This window comes from Petromyzon marinus, chromosome 7 (genome assembly GCF_048934315.1).
Source record: "Petromyzon marinus isolate PM22_M1 ecotype Great Lakes invasive population chromosome 7, UKy_Petmar_22M1.pri1.0, whole genome shotgun sequence".
In the NCBI taxonomy this organism is placed as follows: Eukaryota; Metazoa; Chordata; class Hyperoartia; order Petromyzontiformes; family Petromyzontidae; genus Petromyzon; species Petromyzon marinus.
This window is the reverse complement of record NC_133673.1, coordinates 2161241-2180320: the sequence shown is the minus strand read 5'-3', so window position 1 is coordinate 2180320 and position 19080 is coordinate 2161241. Positions and strand designations below refer to the sequence as shown.

The window sequence follows — 19080 nt, the reverse complement described above, 5'->3', positions numbered from 1 at the left end:
TGCACAGCGGTCTAAGTCACCACGTGGTACATTGCCCTCGTTTCTCAGTAAATGGTGAAGGTGCAGCTCAGCAACTGCTTGCTCACGACACCGCTGGTGGTAGGAACTCACTGAAGGAAGTTCTTAGGGGTATTTGGTCTATTCTTCCATGCTGACCAGACATCTTGGAAGATGAGGGCGTACCCACACTTTACCCCACCACATGTGACCTACCAATCATCTTTGAAGTCCAGCATCCTAAGTTTTTTTTCACTGTGGCCACTCAATTAGTTTATCAGTTAAAAATGTCCAAGTGCCATGCAAACAAAACAATTTAACCAAAATAAACCCTGCACTGTATCTCAGTGGTGTCCTACACTAAAAGGACAGGAAGACGTAATCTCATCTGGCTCTCAGATGGTTTAATAATGACAAAATATTGAATCTCAAATGGCTCTAAACTGGTCACAGGATACGATGATGTCTGGTAAGGCCAGCGTAGAATGGCTAGGTTCTGGCTCCGTAAAATTCCTGTGGAAAACCATCAAAGCCATGTTGGCCCTGTGCTGGCATGACTCAGATGTTCCAGTGGAAAAAGAGCACAAGTCACTGTGAGTGCACCTGTTGGCATGGTGCTCGTGGTCCTGAATAGACGCTGTCAATGCAACACCTCCTCACAGCGCCCAGTGAACCTGCACATCGCAACCACAAAGCACACCACCACCACCACACGTTATAGAACCACAGACAAGCGACGAGGATATGAACAAGCATCACCATGCCCTGCCAGTACAGTGTGAATTGGAGTCTGTGAGCTGCTCAGCCAGCCAAGTGGAACACAAAGGCATCATTTCCTCTCAGAAGAGTTTAGCGAAACCAGCCACAAGAATCATCATTGCAACTCAGGAGTGATATAATGTGTGAGGCAGGAAGTGGAAATGTCTGTTGGGTATAATTAATATAAAATTGTACTGAGAGGTCTAAAATAATTACAAATGTAGAGAAAACAAATCCTAACGCTCCCTTACAAATAGACCATTACTAAACTGTAGAGTTATTAACCGATGATGCTTTTCAGAATTGATGACCTGGCTCAAATAGTCAGGAACCGATAACCATTTCCAGTGTAATGTTAGGAATGAACGCCTGCATTGGCACGTGCTAACAAAAAGAAATGCACAGCGGTCTAAGTCACCACGTGGTACATTGCCCTCGTTTCTCAGTAAATGGTGAAGGTGCAGCTCAGCAACTGCTTGCTCACGACACCGCTGGTGGTAGGAACTCACTGGAGGAAGTTCTTGAGGGTATTTGGTCTATTCTTCCATGCCGACCAGATGTCTTGGAAGATGAGGGCGTACCCACACTTTACCCCACCACACGTGACCTACCAATCATCTTTGATGGCCAGCATCTTAACAGTTACATCACTGTGGCCACTCAATAAGTTTATCAGTTAAAAATGTCCAAGTGCCATGCAAACAGAACTAATTTAACCCAAATAAACCCTGCAATGTATCTCAGTGGTGTCCTACACTCAAAGGACAGGAAGAAGTAATCTCATCTGGCTCTCAGATGGGTTAATAATGACAAACTATTGAATCTCAAAGGGATCTAAATTGGTCACAGGCTAGGATGATGTCTGGTAAGGCCAGCATAGAATGGCTAGGTTCTGGCTCCGTAAAATTCCTGTTGAAAACCATCAGAGCCATGTTGGCCCTGTGCTGGCATGACTCAGATGTTCCAGTGGAAAAAGAGCACAAGTCACTGTAAGTGCACCTGTTGGCATGGTGCTCGTGGTCCTGAATACACGCTGTCAATGCAACACCTCCTCACAGCGCCCAGTGAACCTGCACATCGCAACCACAAAGCGCACCACCACCACCACACGTTATAGAACTACAGACAAGCGACGAGGTTATGAACAAGCATCGACATGCCCTGCTAGTACAGTGTGAATTGGGGTCTGTGAGCTGCTCAGCCAGCCAAGTGGAACACAAAGGCATCATTTCCTCTCAGAAGAGTTTAGCGAAACCAGCCACAAGCATCATCATTGCAACTCAGGAGTGATATAATGTGTGAGGCAGGAAGTGGAAATGTCTGTTGGGTATAATTAATCTAAAATTGTACTGAGAGGTCTAACATAATTACAAATGTAGAGAAAACAAATCCTAACGCTCCCTTACAAATAGACCATTACTAAACTGTAGAGTTATTAACCGATGATGCTTTTCAGAATTGATTACCTGGCTCTAATAGTCAGCAACCGATAACCGTTTCCAGTGTAATGTTAGGAATGAACGCCTGGATTGGCATGTGTTAACGAACAGAAATGCACAGCGGTCTAAGTCACCACGTGGTACATTGTCCTCGTTTCTCAGTAAATGGTGAAGGTGCAGCTCAGCAACTGCTTGCTCACGACACCGCTGGTGGTAGGAACTCACTGGAGGAAGTTCTTGGGGTTATTTGGTCTACTCGTCCATGCCGACCAGACGTCTTGGAAGATGAGGGCGTACCCACACTTTACCCCACCACACGTGACCTACCAATCATCTTTGATGTCCAGCATCCTAACGTTTTTTTCACTGTGGCCACTCAATAAGTTTATCAGTTAAAAATGTCCAAGTGCCATGCAAACAAATCTAATTTAACCCAAATAAACCCTGCAATGTATCTCAGTGGTGTCCTACACTCAAAGGACAGGAAGAAGTAATCTCATCTGTCTCTCAGTTGGGTTAATAATGACAAACTATTGAATCTCAAAGGGATCAAAACTGGTCACAGGCTACGATGATGTCTGGTAAGGCCAGCGTAGAATGGCTAGGTTCTGTCTCCATAAAATTCCTGTGGAAAACCATCAAAGCCATGTTGGCCCTGTGCTGGCATGACTCAGATGTTCCAGTGGAAAAAGAGCACAAGTCACTGTAAGTGCACCTGTTGGCATGGTGCTCGTGGTCCTGAATAGACGCTGTCCATACAACACCTCCTCACAGCGCCCAGTGAACCTGCACATCGCAACCACAAAGCGCACCACCACCACCACCACCACACGTTATAGAACCACAGACAAGCGACGAGGTTATGAACAAGCATCACCATGCCCTGCCAGTACAGTGTGAATTGGAGTCTGTGAGCTGCTCAGCCAGCCAAGTGGAACACAAAGGCATCATTTCCTCTCAGAAGAGTTTAGCGAAACCAGCCACAAGCATCATCATTGCAACTCAGGAGTGATATAATGTGTGAGGCAGGAAGTGGAAATGTCTGTTGGGTATAATTAATATAAAATTGTACTAAGAGGTCTAAAATAATTACAAATGTAGAGAAAACAAATCCTAACGCTCCCTTACAAATAGACCATTACTAAACTGTAGAGTTATTAACCGATGAGGCTTTTCAGAATTGATTACCTGGCTCTAATAGTCAGGAACCGATAACCGTTTCCAGTGTAATGTTAGGAATGAACGCCTGGATTGGAACGTGCTAACAAAAAGAAATGCACAGCGGTCTAAGTCACCACGTGGTACATTTCCCTCGTTTCTCAGTAAATGGTGAAGGTGAAGCTCAGCAACTGCTTGCTCATGACACCGCTGGTGGTAGGAACTCACTGGAGGAAGTTCTTGGGGGTATTTGGTCTATTCTTCCATGCTGACCAGACGTCTTGGAAGATGAGGGCGTACCCACACTTTACCCCACCACACGTGACCTACCCATCATCTTTGATGGCCAGCATCTTAACAGTTACATCACTGTGGCCACTCAATTAGTTTATCGGTTAAAATGTCCAAGTGCCATTCAAACAAAACTAATTTAACAACCCAAAGAAACCCTGCATTGTATCTCAGTGGTGTCCTACACTCAAAGGACAGGAAGAAGTAATCTCACCTGGCTATCAGATGGCTTAATAATGACAAAATATTGAATCTCAAAGGGCTATAAATTGTCTTCTTTGGTTCTTTCGGTAAAGTCACGTGTCATGAGAATAAAATAATAAATTGATAAAATAAAATAACACAATATTCTCACGACGTTTTGGCCACAACACAAGCGGCCTTCATCAGGTGAAGGGACGAGACTGTCTGGTAGGACAGCGCTGGAGTGAAAGAGCCACGTTAAGATTACGGCCTTTAAGCTGTGTGAGAGGAACAAGGCGCCTTAGAGTCGCGGCATCTCTTCAGAAAGGTGAGAGACTCGATTAGGCTCTAAATTGGTCACAGTCTACGATGATGTCTGGTAAGGCCAGCGTAGAATGGCTTGGTTCTGTCTCCGTAAAATTACTGTGGAAAACCATCAAAGCCACGTTGGCCCTGTGCTGGCATGACTCAGATGTTCCAGTGGAAAAAGAGCACAAGTCACTGTAAGTGCACCTGTTGGCATGGTGCTCGTGGTGCTGAATAGACGCTGTCAATGCAACACCTCCTCACAGCGCCTAGTGAACCTGCACATCGCAACCAGAAAGCGCACCACCACCACCACACGTTATAGAACCACAGACAAGCGACGAGGTTATGAACAAGCATCGACATGCCCTGCTAGTACAGTGTGAATTGGGGTCTGTGAGCTGCTCAGCCAGCCAAGTGGAACACAAAGGCATCATTTCCTCTCAGAAGAGTTTAGCGAAACCAGCCACAAGCATCATCATTGCAACTCAGGAGTGGTATTCTGTGCAAGGCAGGAAGTGGAAATGCCTGTTGGGTATAATTAATCTAAAATTGTACTGAGAGGGCTAAAATAATTACAAATGTAGAGAAAACAAATCCTAACGCTCCCTTACAAATAGACCATTACTAAACTGTAGAGTTATTAACCGATGAGGCTTTTCAGAAATGATTACCTGGCTCTAATAGTCAGGAACCGATAACCGTTTCCAGTGTAATGTTAGGAATGAACGCCTGCATTGGCACGTACTAACAAAAATAAATGCACAGCGGTCTAAGTCACCACGTGGTACATTGCCCTCGTTTCTCAGTAAATGGTGAAGGTGCAGCTCAGCAACTGCTTGCTCACGACACCGCTGGTGGTAGGAACTCACTGGAGGAAGTTCTTGGGGGTATTTGGTCTACTCTCCCATGCTGACCAGACGTCTTGGAAGATGAGGGCGTACCCACACTTTACCCCACCACATGTGACCTACCAATCATCTTTGATGTCCAGCATCTTAACAGCTACATCACTGTGGCCACTCAATTAGTTTATCAGTAAAAAGTGTCCAAGTGCCATGCAAACAAATCTAATTTAACAACCCAAAAACACCCTGCACTGTATCTCAGTGGTGTCCTACACTCAAAGGAGAGGAAGTAATCTCATCTGGGTCTCAGATGGTTTAATAATGACAAAATATTGAATCTCAATGGGAACTCAATTGGTCACAGGCTACTATGATGTATGGTAAAGCCAGCGTAGAATGGCTAGGTTCTGGCTCCGTAAAATTCCTGTGGAAACCATCAGAGCCATGTTGGCCCTGTGCTGGCATGACTCAGACGTTCCAGTGGAAAAAGGGCACAAGTCACTGTAAGTGCACCTGTTGGCATGTTGCTCGTGGTCCTGAATAGACGCTGTCAATGCAACACCTCCTCACAGCGCCTAGTGAACCTGCACATCGCAACCACAAAGCACACCACCACCACCTCACGTTATAGAACCACAGACAAGCGAAGAGGTTATGAACAAACATCGACATGCACTGCCAGTACAGTGTGAATTGGGGTCTGTAAGCTGCTCAGCCAGCCAAGTGGAACACAAAGGCATAATTTCCTCTCAGAAGAGTTTAGCGAAACCAGCCACAAGCATCATCATTGCAACTCAGGAGTGATATTCTGTGTGAGGCAGGAAGTGGAAATGGCTGTTGGGTATAATTAATATGAAATTGTACTGAGAGGGCTAAAATAATTACAAATATAAAGCTAACAAATCCTAACGCTCCCTTACAAATAGATCATTACTAAACTGTAGAGTAATTAACCAATGAGGCTTTTCAGAATTTATTACCTGGCTCTAATAGTCAGCAACCGATAACCGTTTCCAGTGTAATGTTAGGAATGAACGCCTGGATTGGCACGTGCTAACAAAAAGAAATGCACAGCGGTCTAAGTCACCACGTGGTACATTGCCCTCGTTTCTCAGTAAATGGTGCAGGTGCAGCTCAGCAACTGCTTGCTCACGACACCGCTGGTGGTAGGAACTCACTGGAGGAAGTTCTTGGGGGTATTTGGTCTACTCTTCCATGCTGACCAGACGTCTTGGAAGATGAGGGCGTACCCACCCTTTACCCCACCACATGTGACCTACCAATCATCTTTGATGTCCAGCATCATAACGTTTTTTTTCACAGTGGCCACTCAATTAGTTTCTCAGTTAAAATGTCCAAGTGCCATGCAAACAAAACTAATTTAACCCAAATAAACCCTGCACTGTATCTCAGTGGTGTCCTACACTCAAAGGACAGGAAGAAGTAATCTCATCTGGCTCTCAGATGGGTTAAGAATGACAAACTATTGAATCTCAAAGGGATCCAAATTGGTCACAGACTACGATGATGTCTGGTAAGGCCAGCGTAGAATGGCTTGGTTCTGGCTCCGTAAAATTCCTGTGGAAACCATCAGAGCCATGTTGGCCCTGTGCTGGCATGACTCAGACGTTCCAGTGGAAAAAGGGCACAAGTCACTGTAAGTGCACCTGTTGGCATGTTGCTCGTGGTCCTGAATAGACGCTGTCAATGCAACACCTCCTCACAGCGCCTAGTGAACCTGCACATCGCAACCACAAAGCGCACCACCACCACCACCACACGTTATAGAACCACAGACAAGCGACGAGGTTATGAACAAGCATCACCATGCCCTGCCAGTACAGTGTGAATTGGAGTCTGTGAGCTGCTCAGCCAGCCAAGTGGAACACAAAGGCATCATTTCCTCTCAGAAGAGTTTAGCGAAACCAGCCACAAGCATCATCATTGCAACTCAGGAGTGATATGTGTGAGGCAGGAAGTGGAAATGTCTGTTGGGTATAATTAATATAAAATTGTACTAAGAGGTCTAAAATAATTACAAATGTAGAGAAAACAAATCCTAACGCTCCCTTACAAATAGACCATTACTAAACTGTAGAGTTATTAACCGATGAGGCTTTTCAGAATTGATTACCTGGCTCTAATAGTCAGGAACCGATAACCGTTTCCAGTGTAATGTTAGGAATGAACGCCTGGATTGGAACGTGCTAACAAAAAGAAATGCACAGCGGTCTAAGTCACCACGTGGTACATTGCCCTCGTTTCTCAGTAAATGGTGAAGGTGCAGCTCAGCAACTGCTTGCTCACGACACCGCTGGTGGTAGGAACTCACTGGAGGAAGTTCTTGGGGGTATTTGGTCTATTCTTCCATGCCGACCAGACATCTTGGAAGATGAGGGCGTACCCACACTTTACCCCACCACACGTGACCTACCAATCATCTTTGATGTCCAGCATCCTAACGTTTTTATTCACTGTGGCCACTCAATAAGTTTATCAGATAAAAATGTCCAATTGCAATGCAAACAAAACTAATTTAACCCAAATAAACCCTGCACTGTATCTCAGTGGTGTCCTACAAAGGACAGGAAGAAGTAATCTCATCTGGCTCTCAGATGGGTTAATAATGACAAACTATTGAATCTCAAAGGGCTCTAAATTGGTCACAGGCTACGATGATGTCTGGTAAGGCCAGCGTAGAATGGCTAGGTTCTGGCTCCGTAAAATTCCTGTGGAAAACCATCAAAACCATGTTGGCCCTGTGCTGGCATGACTCAGATGTTTCAGTGGAAAAAGAGCACAAGTCACTGTAAGTGCACCTGTTGGCATGGTGCTCGTGGTCCTGAATAGACGCTGTCCATACAACACCTCCTCAGCACCTAGTGAACCTGCACATCGCAACCACAAAGCGCACCACCACCACACGTTATAGAACTACAGACAAGCGACGAGTTTATGAACAAGCATCGCCATGCCCTGCCATTACAGTGTGAATTGGAGTCTGTGAGTTGCTCATGCAGCCAAGTGGAACACCAAGGCATAATTTCCTCTCAGAAGAGTTTAGCGAAACCAGCCACAAGCATCATAATTGCAACTCAGGAGTGATATTCTGTGCGAGGCGGGAACTCTGAATGTAGCCATTGGGAGTTCAGCATCAAGCCATGCACACATTGAATGCTGCTGCTGCTAGAGGTTTAGATTACTCATTTATTCATTTGCGAGTCATCGATTTTGAGGTTTTCCCACTAATCCTCGCTCTATGTTAATTCAAGAGCCTGTCAGCTGCTGACAGTTGATTGCCAACTTGTACCGTAAGGGGGCATCCATTTAGTACGTACGCAAAAAACTGTCAAAACTTGACCCTTCCCCCCCTCCCTGTACGCACGTGTACTTTTTACCCCCCCCCCCCCCCGAATCCTATAGAACGGTGGATATTTAATCCACGCAGAAACGATCAAGGATTAATAATATTAAAGTGTTTAAGCAAACAGCATTAAAGTTGCGTACCTTGGCCACTTATTTTGCCGAGCTGCGTGATAGCTGCAGTCAGGGGTACGGTGGCATACAAGTGACACCTCTCCCACAGTCCCACTTCTCCCGGGAGGACTTGTCTCACAGCTGAAGAAACTGAACTGTGGCTCATTTGAAGGCCAATGTAGACAAATTATTATCGAGGCTTCACCCCCCCCCCACCCCGTTTCCTATGCATACGTACATTGTCAGTCGACCCCCCATACGCAAGCGTACGCATCTGGGTTAACCATCCTTCCCCTTCCATGCATACGTAATAAATGGATGGCCCTTAAGGGGTAATCGAAACTTCACTTCCTCCACCTTTCTTTGGACCAGCAGTTTAAGCGCCACTCTTGTGCTGTTATGGTCACAGGTAGTCCCCTACTTATGAACGGGTTCCATTCCTGATACTTGTTAATAAGTCGACTGGTTCGTAAGTTGGAACATAACGTACTCTATTTAAATAGTAACATACAGTGGCATTAAATGTTCTACGGTTCACCAACAAACATTGGTAAACTCATAAATAATAATAAATATTGTACATTTGCATGTAACACTGGGAAAAAAATCCTGTAAGGCGTGTCTGGCTTAACGAGCATTCTTTTATCGAGAGCAATTTGAATTTAGCCCAATTTGTTTGTCAAAGTACCAAATATTCTCGTAATAAGTGGAGACCGATTGATCAAATGCGTCCCGTGGCGGTAGGGCGTGCACCACGGCCCGCAGCTATTTGCTTGGTAGTTGTGCCGTGTTGCATTAAACGCCTGTGGCTGCGGGGTGGGGGGGGGTTGCGCGGAGTGGTGGGTGGGGGCCTCGTGTGGCACTGTAATGGGTGAGAGGCATGAGGGGTGGGTGTGGGGAGTGGTGGCGGAACAATTAGCACGTGGCGCCACGAACTCGATGACCAGACTTCGATTCACGCTAACGGCCGACACCAGTGATGGATATCTGAACCCGTCTTGGGCCTTCCGTAGGGCCACTCAGACAAATAAAACAAAGGCAGCCGGGCGTGGTGCTGGCCACCGACCCCTCGTGTGCTGTACCAGCCTTTATAGGTGCTCGCCAACAGCACTTGGCCCAACAGTCTGTTTAAGGCTATAAGGGGGATCTCTGTCTTGGGGGAGGGGAGGTGTGCATGTTACGGAGAGAGTGTGAGAGTGTGAGAGGGCGCGAGGGATCTGTGTGATGGAGTGGAGAGAGATTGCGAGCGAGTGTCTTTTTTCAAATGTGGCTGTAAGGTGATATTGTAGGCTATTTGGGGGATCTTGCACTGTGGTTCTTTATGTGTGGCGTTACATTTGATGTTTCACTTTATTTTACAATTATAGTCATTTGTAGTTCTCATATTAAAAAAAGTTGTTCTAGAGTGTAACATTTTTGGGGTTGAAACGTATCTCAGCTTTTAACATGGGAGGAGTCCATCAATGGGAAAACGACGGTCGTTTAACAAGCGTTCGCTTAGCGAGCAATGTCTGCCGAACGTATCTCACTCGTTAAGCGAGACGACACGCCTGTAGAATAAATAACACATAAAACAAAGTAACATGAAAAAAAAAATGTTTTGTTTTCTTTACCTCGAGTTCTGATGCTGGCTTGCTTGTGTAAGAGATATAGATGCTTCATTGGAAGATAGTGATGCAGGCGAGGATGGTGAATGGGACTTCTCAGGAGACTTTTCCGGAGACATTGCTCATGATGTTGATCGGGTCAGCTCTGGTTACCTTTCAAACTTCATGAAAACCCAACCAAAGGAAACTTGGACAGATGCTATCTTCTTCATAAAACTCTATGTTGCAACTCAGCCCATCGTTGACAACTCTTGCGACATTGGTGAATCTAGACGCGTCGTAGTCTTGTGCCTCAAGGACAGCCAAGCCAGCTTAAAATGCATAGACTTTTTTGCAATGTAAGTACGATCAGGCATCTTCTTCCAAAAACTTCCCATCTCGTCCATGTTGAACACCTGCTGAGCACTGAACCCCCCCTCCTCAATAATTACATCGGCCAAACGATTAGGAAATTCAAGACCTGCTTCAACATCAGCACTAGTAGCTTCCCCCACTCAATTTAACGTTTCGCAAATTTGCCCTCGCTTTAAATCTATTGTAACAAACTCTCCACTTTCACCTTCACCTAGCTTAGCTTTTAAATGTTGGTACAAACGTTTTGCTTTTACCTGGATCAGCATAAGGCTCACCGGCACATGATGCCGATTCTGGTCCTCAATCCATGTAAGCAACAGTTTTTTCATTTTGCTGATCACAGCACTCCTTTTGCTTTGTAATTATGGTGGACTTCAGAGGCACCGAGCTCTTCACATGCTCGACAATTCGATGTCTTATTTTTCCTATTGTGGATGGGTTAAGGCCTAATCCCCATGGTCGTAGGCGTTTCACTTTTCTTGAACTGCTTGATTATGTCCACCTTCTTAGTAATGGTGCGGTGTTTCCTCAACCCACCAACATCAGTTCCTTCAGTTTCTCAGATGTGGTGAGGGTCGGTAATGATATCTAAACTTATGCACAGAAGCATAAACAGCATGCGATGTTATGGACGCAAAATGTCGCCGACCGGTTCACTCCCATTGCGCATTATGCGGGATGCTGAGACTCATCGCGCGGAGGATCGCTGCGCCGAACCAAATAGTTCCGCGGTTCAGTTCACAAGTGCGAGTTTACGTTCGCAAGATCGGGGACTGCCTGTACATTGATAACCTAATTAAATGCTGTAGTCAATCTGAGTGGTGTCCTATGCTTAAAGAACAGGACAAAGCAATCTCATCTGGCTCTCAGTTTAATAACAAATACTGAATCTCAAAGAGCTCTCGATTAGTTCCAGGCTACGACAATGTTTTGTGAGCCCAGTGCTGCATGGCTCGGTTTTGGCTTGGTAAAATACCTCTGGAAAACCACACGAGCCATGTTGGCCCTGTGCTTGTACGGCTCGGATGTGCCAGTGGAAAAGGGGTACCAGTCACTGAGTGCACCTGTTGCCATGGTGCTCGTGGGCCTGAATAGAAGCTCTCCGTACAACACCTCCTCACAGCGCCTATTGAACCTGCACATCACAACCACAGGCACACCACCAACACATGTTATAGAACCACATAAAAGAAGTGACTAGGTCATTAATTAGCACCGGCACGCTTTCTGTACAGTGAGTGGGTCTCTGCGAACTGCTCAGCCAGCCAAGTGGAACACAAGGGCATCATTTCCTCTCAGAAGAGTTTAGCGAAACCAGCCACAAGCATCATCATTGCAATTCAGGAGTGATATTCTGTGTGAGGCAGGAAGTGGACATAGCTGTTGGGAATAATGCATCTCAAAGAGTACTAAGATGGCTAAAAGAATGACAAAAACATAGAGACAATAAATCCCAATGATCCTTTGTCCTTCGCCACACCTCCGATTAGCACGGTTGGCTACTTACGGTGCAAAATAAGTTCAACATACATACATACGGAGCCGGTTAACAAACGTTCGGGTTGTTAACCAATAACCATTTATAACCAATTACCTGGTTCTAAAAGTCGGAAACCAGTGAACGTTTCCAGTGGAGTGTTAGGAATGAACGTGCTATTTGGCATGAGCTAATAAACAAACCGCACAGCGGTCATTGCAACTCAGGAGTGATATTCTGTGTAAGGCAGGATGTAGCTGTTGGAAATTCAGTGTCAAGCCAAGTACATACAACAGTTTTAGCCATAAATACCATGATCAATGCCTATAACAAATGGTGAGTTAGGTCTCAAAAGACTTACTCACGCAACCATTTAATTTGGTAACTATAGGTGGAGTTAGCAGGCCAACTTCATCCTTTGTAAATGTTCGTCCTTTGCAATCAATTGCCTGTTTATGTTTTATTTGTATAGAATTGCTAGTTATAATGGACGTTTGTATATATTTTTTGTAAATACGTTTGTATAAATTGTTAAGTGCTTTGTGTACCTTTCCTATAGTTTTAACTAATTGTTTTTGTATTCATCTTCTTTGGTTCTTTCGGTAAAGTCACGTAGAATGAGAATAAAATAATAAATTGATAAAATAAAATAACACAATAATATTCTCACGACGTTGTATTGTTTGTTGTTGTAACGTTCTGACCTGCTCTGACCTGCAACTACCGGACATCGATGAAAAAGAGCTTCACAGCTCAGCGGATTCCTCCAGTGTAAACAGGTATCGAATCTGATTCTGGACGTATTTAATCGCTTTACTGCACCTTACGCACGTTTTTATGACTTGAGAACCTCGTTTGGTCGCGTTACCGCCCTTATTTTACTTGTATAGGCCCGGGGCGACTCTGTAAACAGAGCGTACGGTATTTAGGCTCAAATTATCACCAGGGGTGCTATCAATGGAGCAGGGGCTCTGTGCAGCAGCACTACCAGGCATATGTTGCCTCCTAACGAACGGTGCGCAGAGCGCTGCTCACAAGCGGCCACCGAGTGCGTCGTGTCCGCGAAACAGTGAATTCGCAAAAACCATCGGGCGGATTCTGGCACCCACACCACACTAAACGCTCCACGCCAAGAGGGGTCAGCTCCTTCACGAACACGAGCTCCCGTTACGATGCGTTCTGGGCACACGTGCTGGTCCACCCGCAAAGCGCACCGGAGCGCTCTGCCCGCACCACGGGTGAAATAAATGGCAAACTCAGTTCAACACGAAGGCTTTCGCGACCAATATCATCTATAATACAGGTTTATTGGGTTAGATCGAGTAAACATATGTATCGTTAAACCCGCCACCACCCGCCACAGCCAAATAGTAAGGGTTGTCACAAACAGAACATGCCAATTCGTTTCTAGTACAGCACACCGGTGTGTTAGAGAGCCAAGCCACAACATTTACAATAGGAGTATGACGTTTCGCCAGTTAGTGAGCTAGTTGTGTTTGGTAGTGGCGGGTTTAACGACACATTTATATATTTATGCGATCCAACCCAAAACACCTGTACAGTGTTATGAATATTATGTTCTTAGCTCTTTCGGTAAAGTCACGTTGAAGGGAAACAATAAAATATATATATAAAACAATAAACATTCTCACGACGTTTCGACCATAACACAAACGGTCGTCATCAGGTGTGTCGGTTTGTATAAATTTATTTATTTTTAAACGGTGTATTTTGAAAATGAATTACTGCACTCACGAAAGCTTTAAATCAGTGTTATGAATGTCAAACTCGTTTCCTCCCAGAGAGAATCTATCTACGACTGCCAGCTGTGTGACTTGGCATCCCACACCCCATTCTCCTCCCTCCTCCTTGCCGTGTCACTTTGTGGCTGCCCGACACGACTGCAGTCACGCAGCAATGTTGGCAACGCCAGAGCACCGAGTGAGCCGTTTGATAACTTTAAAACCGCTTTAATAAATGATAATAGGTTTTCCCCTTGTTTCTGGCAACAAAGCAAGTGTCAAAACACCAAACTGAAACCTTTTACAAAGAATCATGTCTGCATTCTGACCACAATGCTTGTGGTCAGAATGCAAACAAATAACACTGATAGTATATGCATTGTCCTTGAAACCGATTGGTCCACACCAGAGACGGCTTTCTTTTGAGCCTCGTCTCAAACGGTGTGCGACCAGTGGACGCCAAAAGGTTTCAGGTTGGTGTTTTAACATCTGAACGCCTGTTTTGTTGCCAGAAAAAAAGGGAAAACCCTATTATCATATTTTGGTACTGGCAAAGGAGGTCCCATGATGGTTTAAAAAAAATCAAGCTTATCAATGCACGCACTGTTATTTGCACTCAAAAGTAGAAAATACATTATAGTGACCACAGAATTAATTAAATTTGAAGTGCTGAATAAAAGTGGGTGGCTTGCATAACGCAAATTTATCATGTCGAATGTACGGGTATTAATGACAACAAAAAAACACGAATAGGCCCAGGATTGGCGGCACCTGGACCAGACTTTTTAAAAATGAAATCTTGAATTGTCACGCGAGACTACGGCGAGTCTGTGTGTAGAAAAATTCAGCTCGGAAGGTTTCGTAGATCCGGAGATATTACGCGTCAAAGATTTGAAAGAATATAAACGGTCAAGAGGGCAAGTTTTTCACTCCAGCGCTGTCCTCCAGACAGTCTCGTCCCTTCACCTGATGAAGGCCGCTTGTGTTGTGGCCGAAACGTCGTGATTTTTGTTATTTTTTTACCTACGTGACTTTACCCAATAGAACCAAAGAGTAGGGCAAGTTAAATAAGTGTAAAAAAAACACATTCGGTACTGTTTCGGAGAATGTAAGAAAACATATCCGCAGTTAGTGTAACTTTATTTTGCGCATGGTAAGAGAGCGAGAGAGACGTGAATAGCGCTTAGGGGCCGTCCATAAATGACGTCACGCACCTAGGGGAGGGGTCAGACAATTGTGACGATGGGTGATGAGGGGGGGGGGGGTTGAGAAATGTGACGTCATATCAAAATGTGCAACTTTAAATATAAACACGTTCTACTTAATTAAATATAATTCAGTAGGCTCACATGCCATTGACTTTTCCAAGACGGAGGTTCTTTGTAAGCCATCTGGCTTCCATGAGAGATTCGTTCATGAGGCTATCCACATATACAAACACAGAGACAATTTCAACCGAGAAGATGGATTCTATCTTAGCAATCATTGGAAAGATTTGATAAATCATTTCAGTTCTTGATTGATTGTTCACGCTTACAGTGGCTTTCAGACAGCATACATAAAACAAATTTCGTCTCCCCCCTCCTCTTTTCAAAAAATAGATGGACTAGTCCTGGCAAACAGCCAATCGTTGCGCGTGACGCAAACGTTATTTTTATATATAAATAAATATGCCGTTTTCAAAATACATTTATGCAAACCGACACACCTGATGATGACCGTTTGAGTTATGGTCGAAACGTCGTGAGAATTTTTTATTGTTTTATATATATTTTGTTCTTTTGTTGTTTCTCTTCAACGTGACTTTACCGAAAAAACTAAGAATATGAATTACTGCAGTCACGAAAGCTTTAAATCAAAATTTAAATATACTTTTGAATGTTTTCTCCTACAACATTAGAGTGCAGCGCTACATTAACTACGCACTGCAATGACAATAGTTTAAACCCATTTGAAGCATGTTTTATATATATTTTTTGGGGGGGGGGGCAGAGCTTTGTGACGTCATATTTGAGGGGGGGGGGTCTGACTTTTTGTGACGCCGTGTGACGAAGGGGGGGGGTCAAAAATCGCGTGACGTCATTTATGGACGGCCCCTTAGTGTTATTACAGACGCTGCAGCCTATCCTGATTACCGATGCATCCCCACTCCTGTCCTAATTACCGATGCACACAATGTTGTGTTTTGCTCACAATTGCTTCACGAATGAGCGAACGTCCTTACAAATGTTCCCGTTAAACGCATTTGAATTAAGGCATTTTCAGTGTCATTTATTTCCATTCTGTGTGCCCCCCCCCCATGTCTGGCTCTGTTTCCTGAAGGTTCACCTCGTGGTCAGCTCGTGGGCCTAAGAGGCCTCCCACGGACACTCCCTGCGGCTCCCACTGGGCACACGGAAGGACTCCCCACGTTTTCTATTCAACGGGCCACGAGTGCCCATTCAAATGCCGACTTTTTTTTACATTTGGCATAAAGCTGGAGATATATTTTCTTGAACAGTTGCTGGGGACAGGCCTAGAACCCCATTAAGCGGCCAGCAACAAACAGCACTATCGCCGTTGTATGCAACGGAGAGATATGGGTGAACGCGTTTCGTTGAACTGCGAGCAGGGCGATTATTTGGAGCGTATGGGTAAGAGACGAGAGAGGGAATTTAAAAAAGTGAAGCGGCGAAACGAGACGCGTCGTGAAATGCGACCGGAGCACGCGAAGCCAGCAAGTCCACGCGTCCCAGTGAACAGCCGGGACCCCCCCCCCCCCGAAGGCCTCGCGCCTCCTCTCAACAACAAAGATCCCCCGGGTAGCCTTGACACAATGTTGGGGCAAGTGCTGTTAGCGAGGAGCACCCTGTGAAGGCCGGCACGGCGCACGAGGGGGGTGGTGGGTGGCCAGGACCACGGCCATCCGCCTTTGTCTCCCCATGTTTTTACTCACCGCACCAGGTACTAATTTGTGGCCGAGTCGACCTAGGGGAGGCCCAGCAACGGTTCAGGTAATCCGTCACTGGTGTTGTTGACCGTGAGCGGGAATTGAATTCGGGTCGCCGGGTGGTTCGTGCCGCCGCTCCCCAACAACTATCATCACCACCAAACTGTTCCCAAGTCCGTAACACAGTAAGTGTAATAATGTTCTGTATTTAAATGCGTACACGGCGGGTGCTTTGAAATGCGTTACGGTTCAACAACAAATAAACTCCTTTAAAAAAAAAAGTTTTGTGCGAGCCGATGCCACAGCTTAGGAAACCGCGGCGTTTTTGACCGACACAAATATATATATAAATAATAAGGCGTCCATACAAAATGTTAATTGCTTTAAAGTAGCGAATCAATTGATGCCGATTTTGATACAGACATGCATTGTCACCGGATCTGAGTACGTGTGCAAAATGTGGAATTGATTGGACAACGGGAAGTGGCCGGAATTTTGATAACAAGATTTGACCACGACAAACATAGGAGTCAAGATAAGTAAAACCGTTGAAAAAGGGAATCATTGTTGTTAAACTCGTAAGAATCGTCCTACATTTGCACGTAACATTTTACAAATATAATATAGTAAATAGAACATAAAACTCCCGTGTTTTCTTTACCTTGAGTACACTCATGCTGGCTTGCTTGTGTCGGATAGATGCCTAATTGTAAAGAGACTGCGATGCAGGCGAGGACGATGCAGGACACCCTTCGGGAGACTTTTCTGGAGTTATTGCTGACGATGTTGATGTTGTCGGCTCTGGCTCCCTTTCAACCTTCTTTTCTTCTTCTTCATAAATCTTTTTGTAGCAACTCAGTCCACCGCACACAACTCTGGCGACGTTGACGAACCGAGACGCGTCGGGGTCTTGCGCCTCAAGCAGAGCCAAGCCAACTTCAAAGTGCCCGAAAGCTTCCGCCAATTGTTTGGTTTTGAATCTCTTTGGCTCCGTAACGTCAGCGACCTCGGCTTCGCCCGCAAGCGTCTGCGCCTCAAGTTCCACGACATTCACGTTGGTTAGCTCTTGCGAATGGCTGCCGAGCAACTGCTGAGCATCGTCAGCCTCAAGCTCCGGCTTAAGTTGCTTTCCCAACTCCGCCACTTCGTCAGCGGCCGTGTCCGCGGTGTCCCCAGCCGCGCCGGGATCGTCCGCAGCAGCTACAAGGCGTGGGGCAGTCGTCTCGTCGTCCTCCTCTTTGGCGATGTAGGTGCGACCAGGCGTCTTCTTACAGAAACTTCCCGTCTCGTCCACGTTCAACGCCTGCTGGGCACTGAAGCCCTCCTCCTCGCTCATCGTATCGGCCCAACCTTCTGGGCATTCACGAGCTGCTGCAGCTGCAGCAGCTGCTGCTGTGGTCCCTGCTGCTGCAGCTTCAACACGACCACTCGCCGCACTCAATTTAACGTGGCGCAAATTCGCCCTCGCCTTAAACCTGTGAAACCATCCGCGACTCGCGACGAACTTGTCACTTTTGCTCGCACCCTCGCCTTCGCCAACCTTCGGCTTCAAATGCTCGTAGAGGCTTTTCGCTTTCTTCTGGATCTGCAAGAGGCTTACGGGCGCACACCGCCGATTCCGGTCCTCGATCCACATCAGCAAACGTTTTTCCATTTCGCTGAGCACGCCACTTTGCTTTGTAATGATGATCGACTTCACAGGCGCCGCGATCTTCACGTGCTCCACGATTCGCTCTTTATCTTTTATGATCGTCCCGATCGTCGACCGGTTGAGGCCTAGTGCACGTCCTATGGCCGCAGAAGTTTCGCCTTTCTCGGATCGCCTGATGATGTCCATCTTCATCTCCATAGTGATGATGGTTCGACGTCTCCTCGTCGAACCGACATCGGCCCCTTCAGTCTTCCGTTTCCCAGACATGGCGAGGGTCAGCTAGGCGGTAACTTCTTTCGTGTGGCCGGATAACTTCTACAGCAGCAGCAACAAGCACGCGATGTTCAAAATGTCGCGGAGTGTGGTTTCACTGCCGTTGCCCATTACGCGGGTTTTCAGCGACTCATGGCAGTAACATCCCGCGGGGGAATCGCCACGGGACCCCCCCCCCCCTCTCTCTCACCACCACGGGACCCCCCTCTCTCACCACCACGGGACCCCCCCTCTCTCTCACCACCACGGGACCCCCCCTCTCTCTCACCACCACGGGACCCCCCCCCCCTCTCTCTCACCACCACGGGACCCCCCCTCTCTCTCACCACCACGGGACCCCCCCTCTCTCTCACCACCACGGGACCCCCCCTCTCTCTCACCACCACGGGACCCCCCCTCTCTCTCACCACCACGGGACCCCCCCTCTCTCTCACCACCACGGGACCCCCCCTCTCTCTCACCACCACGGGACCCCCCCTCTCTCTCACCACCACGGGACCCCCCCTCTCTCTCACCACCACGGGACCCCCCCTCTCTCTCACCACCACGGGACCCCCCCTCTCTCTCACCACCACGGGACCCCCCCTCT

General features: G+C 46.4%; 1 protein-coding gene and 6 pseudogenes across 42 annotated transcripts in view; all 7 read right to left on the bottom strand.

The window, feature by feature from the left end:
• Positions 1 to 18689, bottom strand: part of LOC116939839 (uncharacterized) — a 41336-nt gene extending 22647 nt beyond the window's left edge. For 24 of the 42 annotated variants that reach the window (XM_076065207.1, XM_076065233.1, XM_076065229.1 and 21 more), the window contains exons 1-9: positions 17229 to 18689; positions 10072 to 11554; positions 7801 to 7869; positions 6649 to 6719; positions 5495 to 5565; positions 4341 to 4411; positions 2911 to 2981; positions 1756 to 1826; positions 601 to 671 (exon numbers count right to left, since the gene is read on the bottom strand). In XM_076065207.1, coding sequence (XP_075921322.1) covers positions 17271 to 18485 — 1215 coding nt within the window. In that variant the 5' untranslated portion in view covers positions 18486 to 18689 and the 3' untranslated portion in view covers positions 601 to 671; positions 1756 to 1826; positions 2911 to 2981; ... (4 more) ...; positions 10072 to 11554; positions 17229 to 17270. Of the gene's footprint in view, positions 1 to 600; positions 672 to 1755; positions 1827 to 2910; positions 2982 to 4340; positions 4412 to 5494; positions 5566 to 6648; positions 6720 to 7800; positions 7870 to 8488; positions 8614 to 10071; positions 11555 to 17228 lie in introns of all 42 variants that reach the window. The other 18 variants (XM_076065213.1, XM_076065228.1, XM_076065241.1 and 15 more) reach the window with 12 other exon arrangements.
• LOC142924045 (small nucleolar RNA SNORD53/SNORD92) lies at positions 795 to 880 on the bottom strand (annotated as a pseudogene).
• LOC116940144 (small nucleolar RNA SNORD53/SNORD92) lies at positions 1950 to 2035 on the bottom strand (annotated as a pseudogene).
• Positions 3111 to 3196, bottom strand: LOC116940143 (small nucleolar RNA SNORD53/SNORD92; annotated as a pseudogene).
• On the bottom strand, positions 4535 to 4620 carry LOC116940142 (small nucleolar RNA SNORD53/SNORD92; annotated as a pseudogene).
• Positions 6846 to 6931, bottom strand: LOC116940141 (small nucleolar RNA SNORD53/SNORD92; annotated as a pseudogene).
• LOC116940116 (small nucleolar RNA SNORD53/SNORD92) lies at positions 11673 to 11758 on the bottom strand (annotated as a pseudogene).
• Positions 18690 to 19080: the final 391 nt, after the last annotated feature.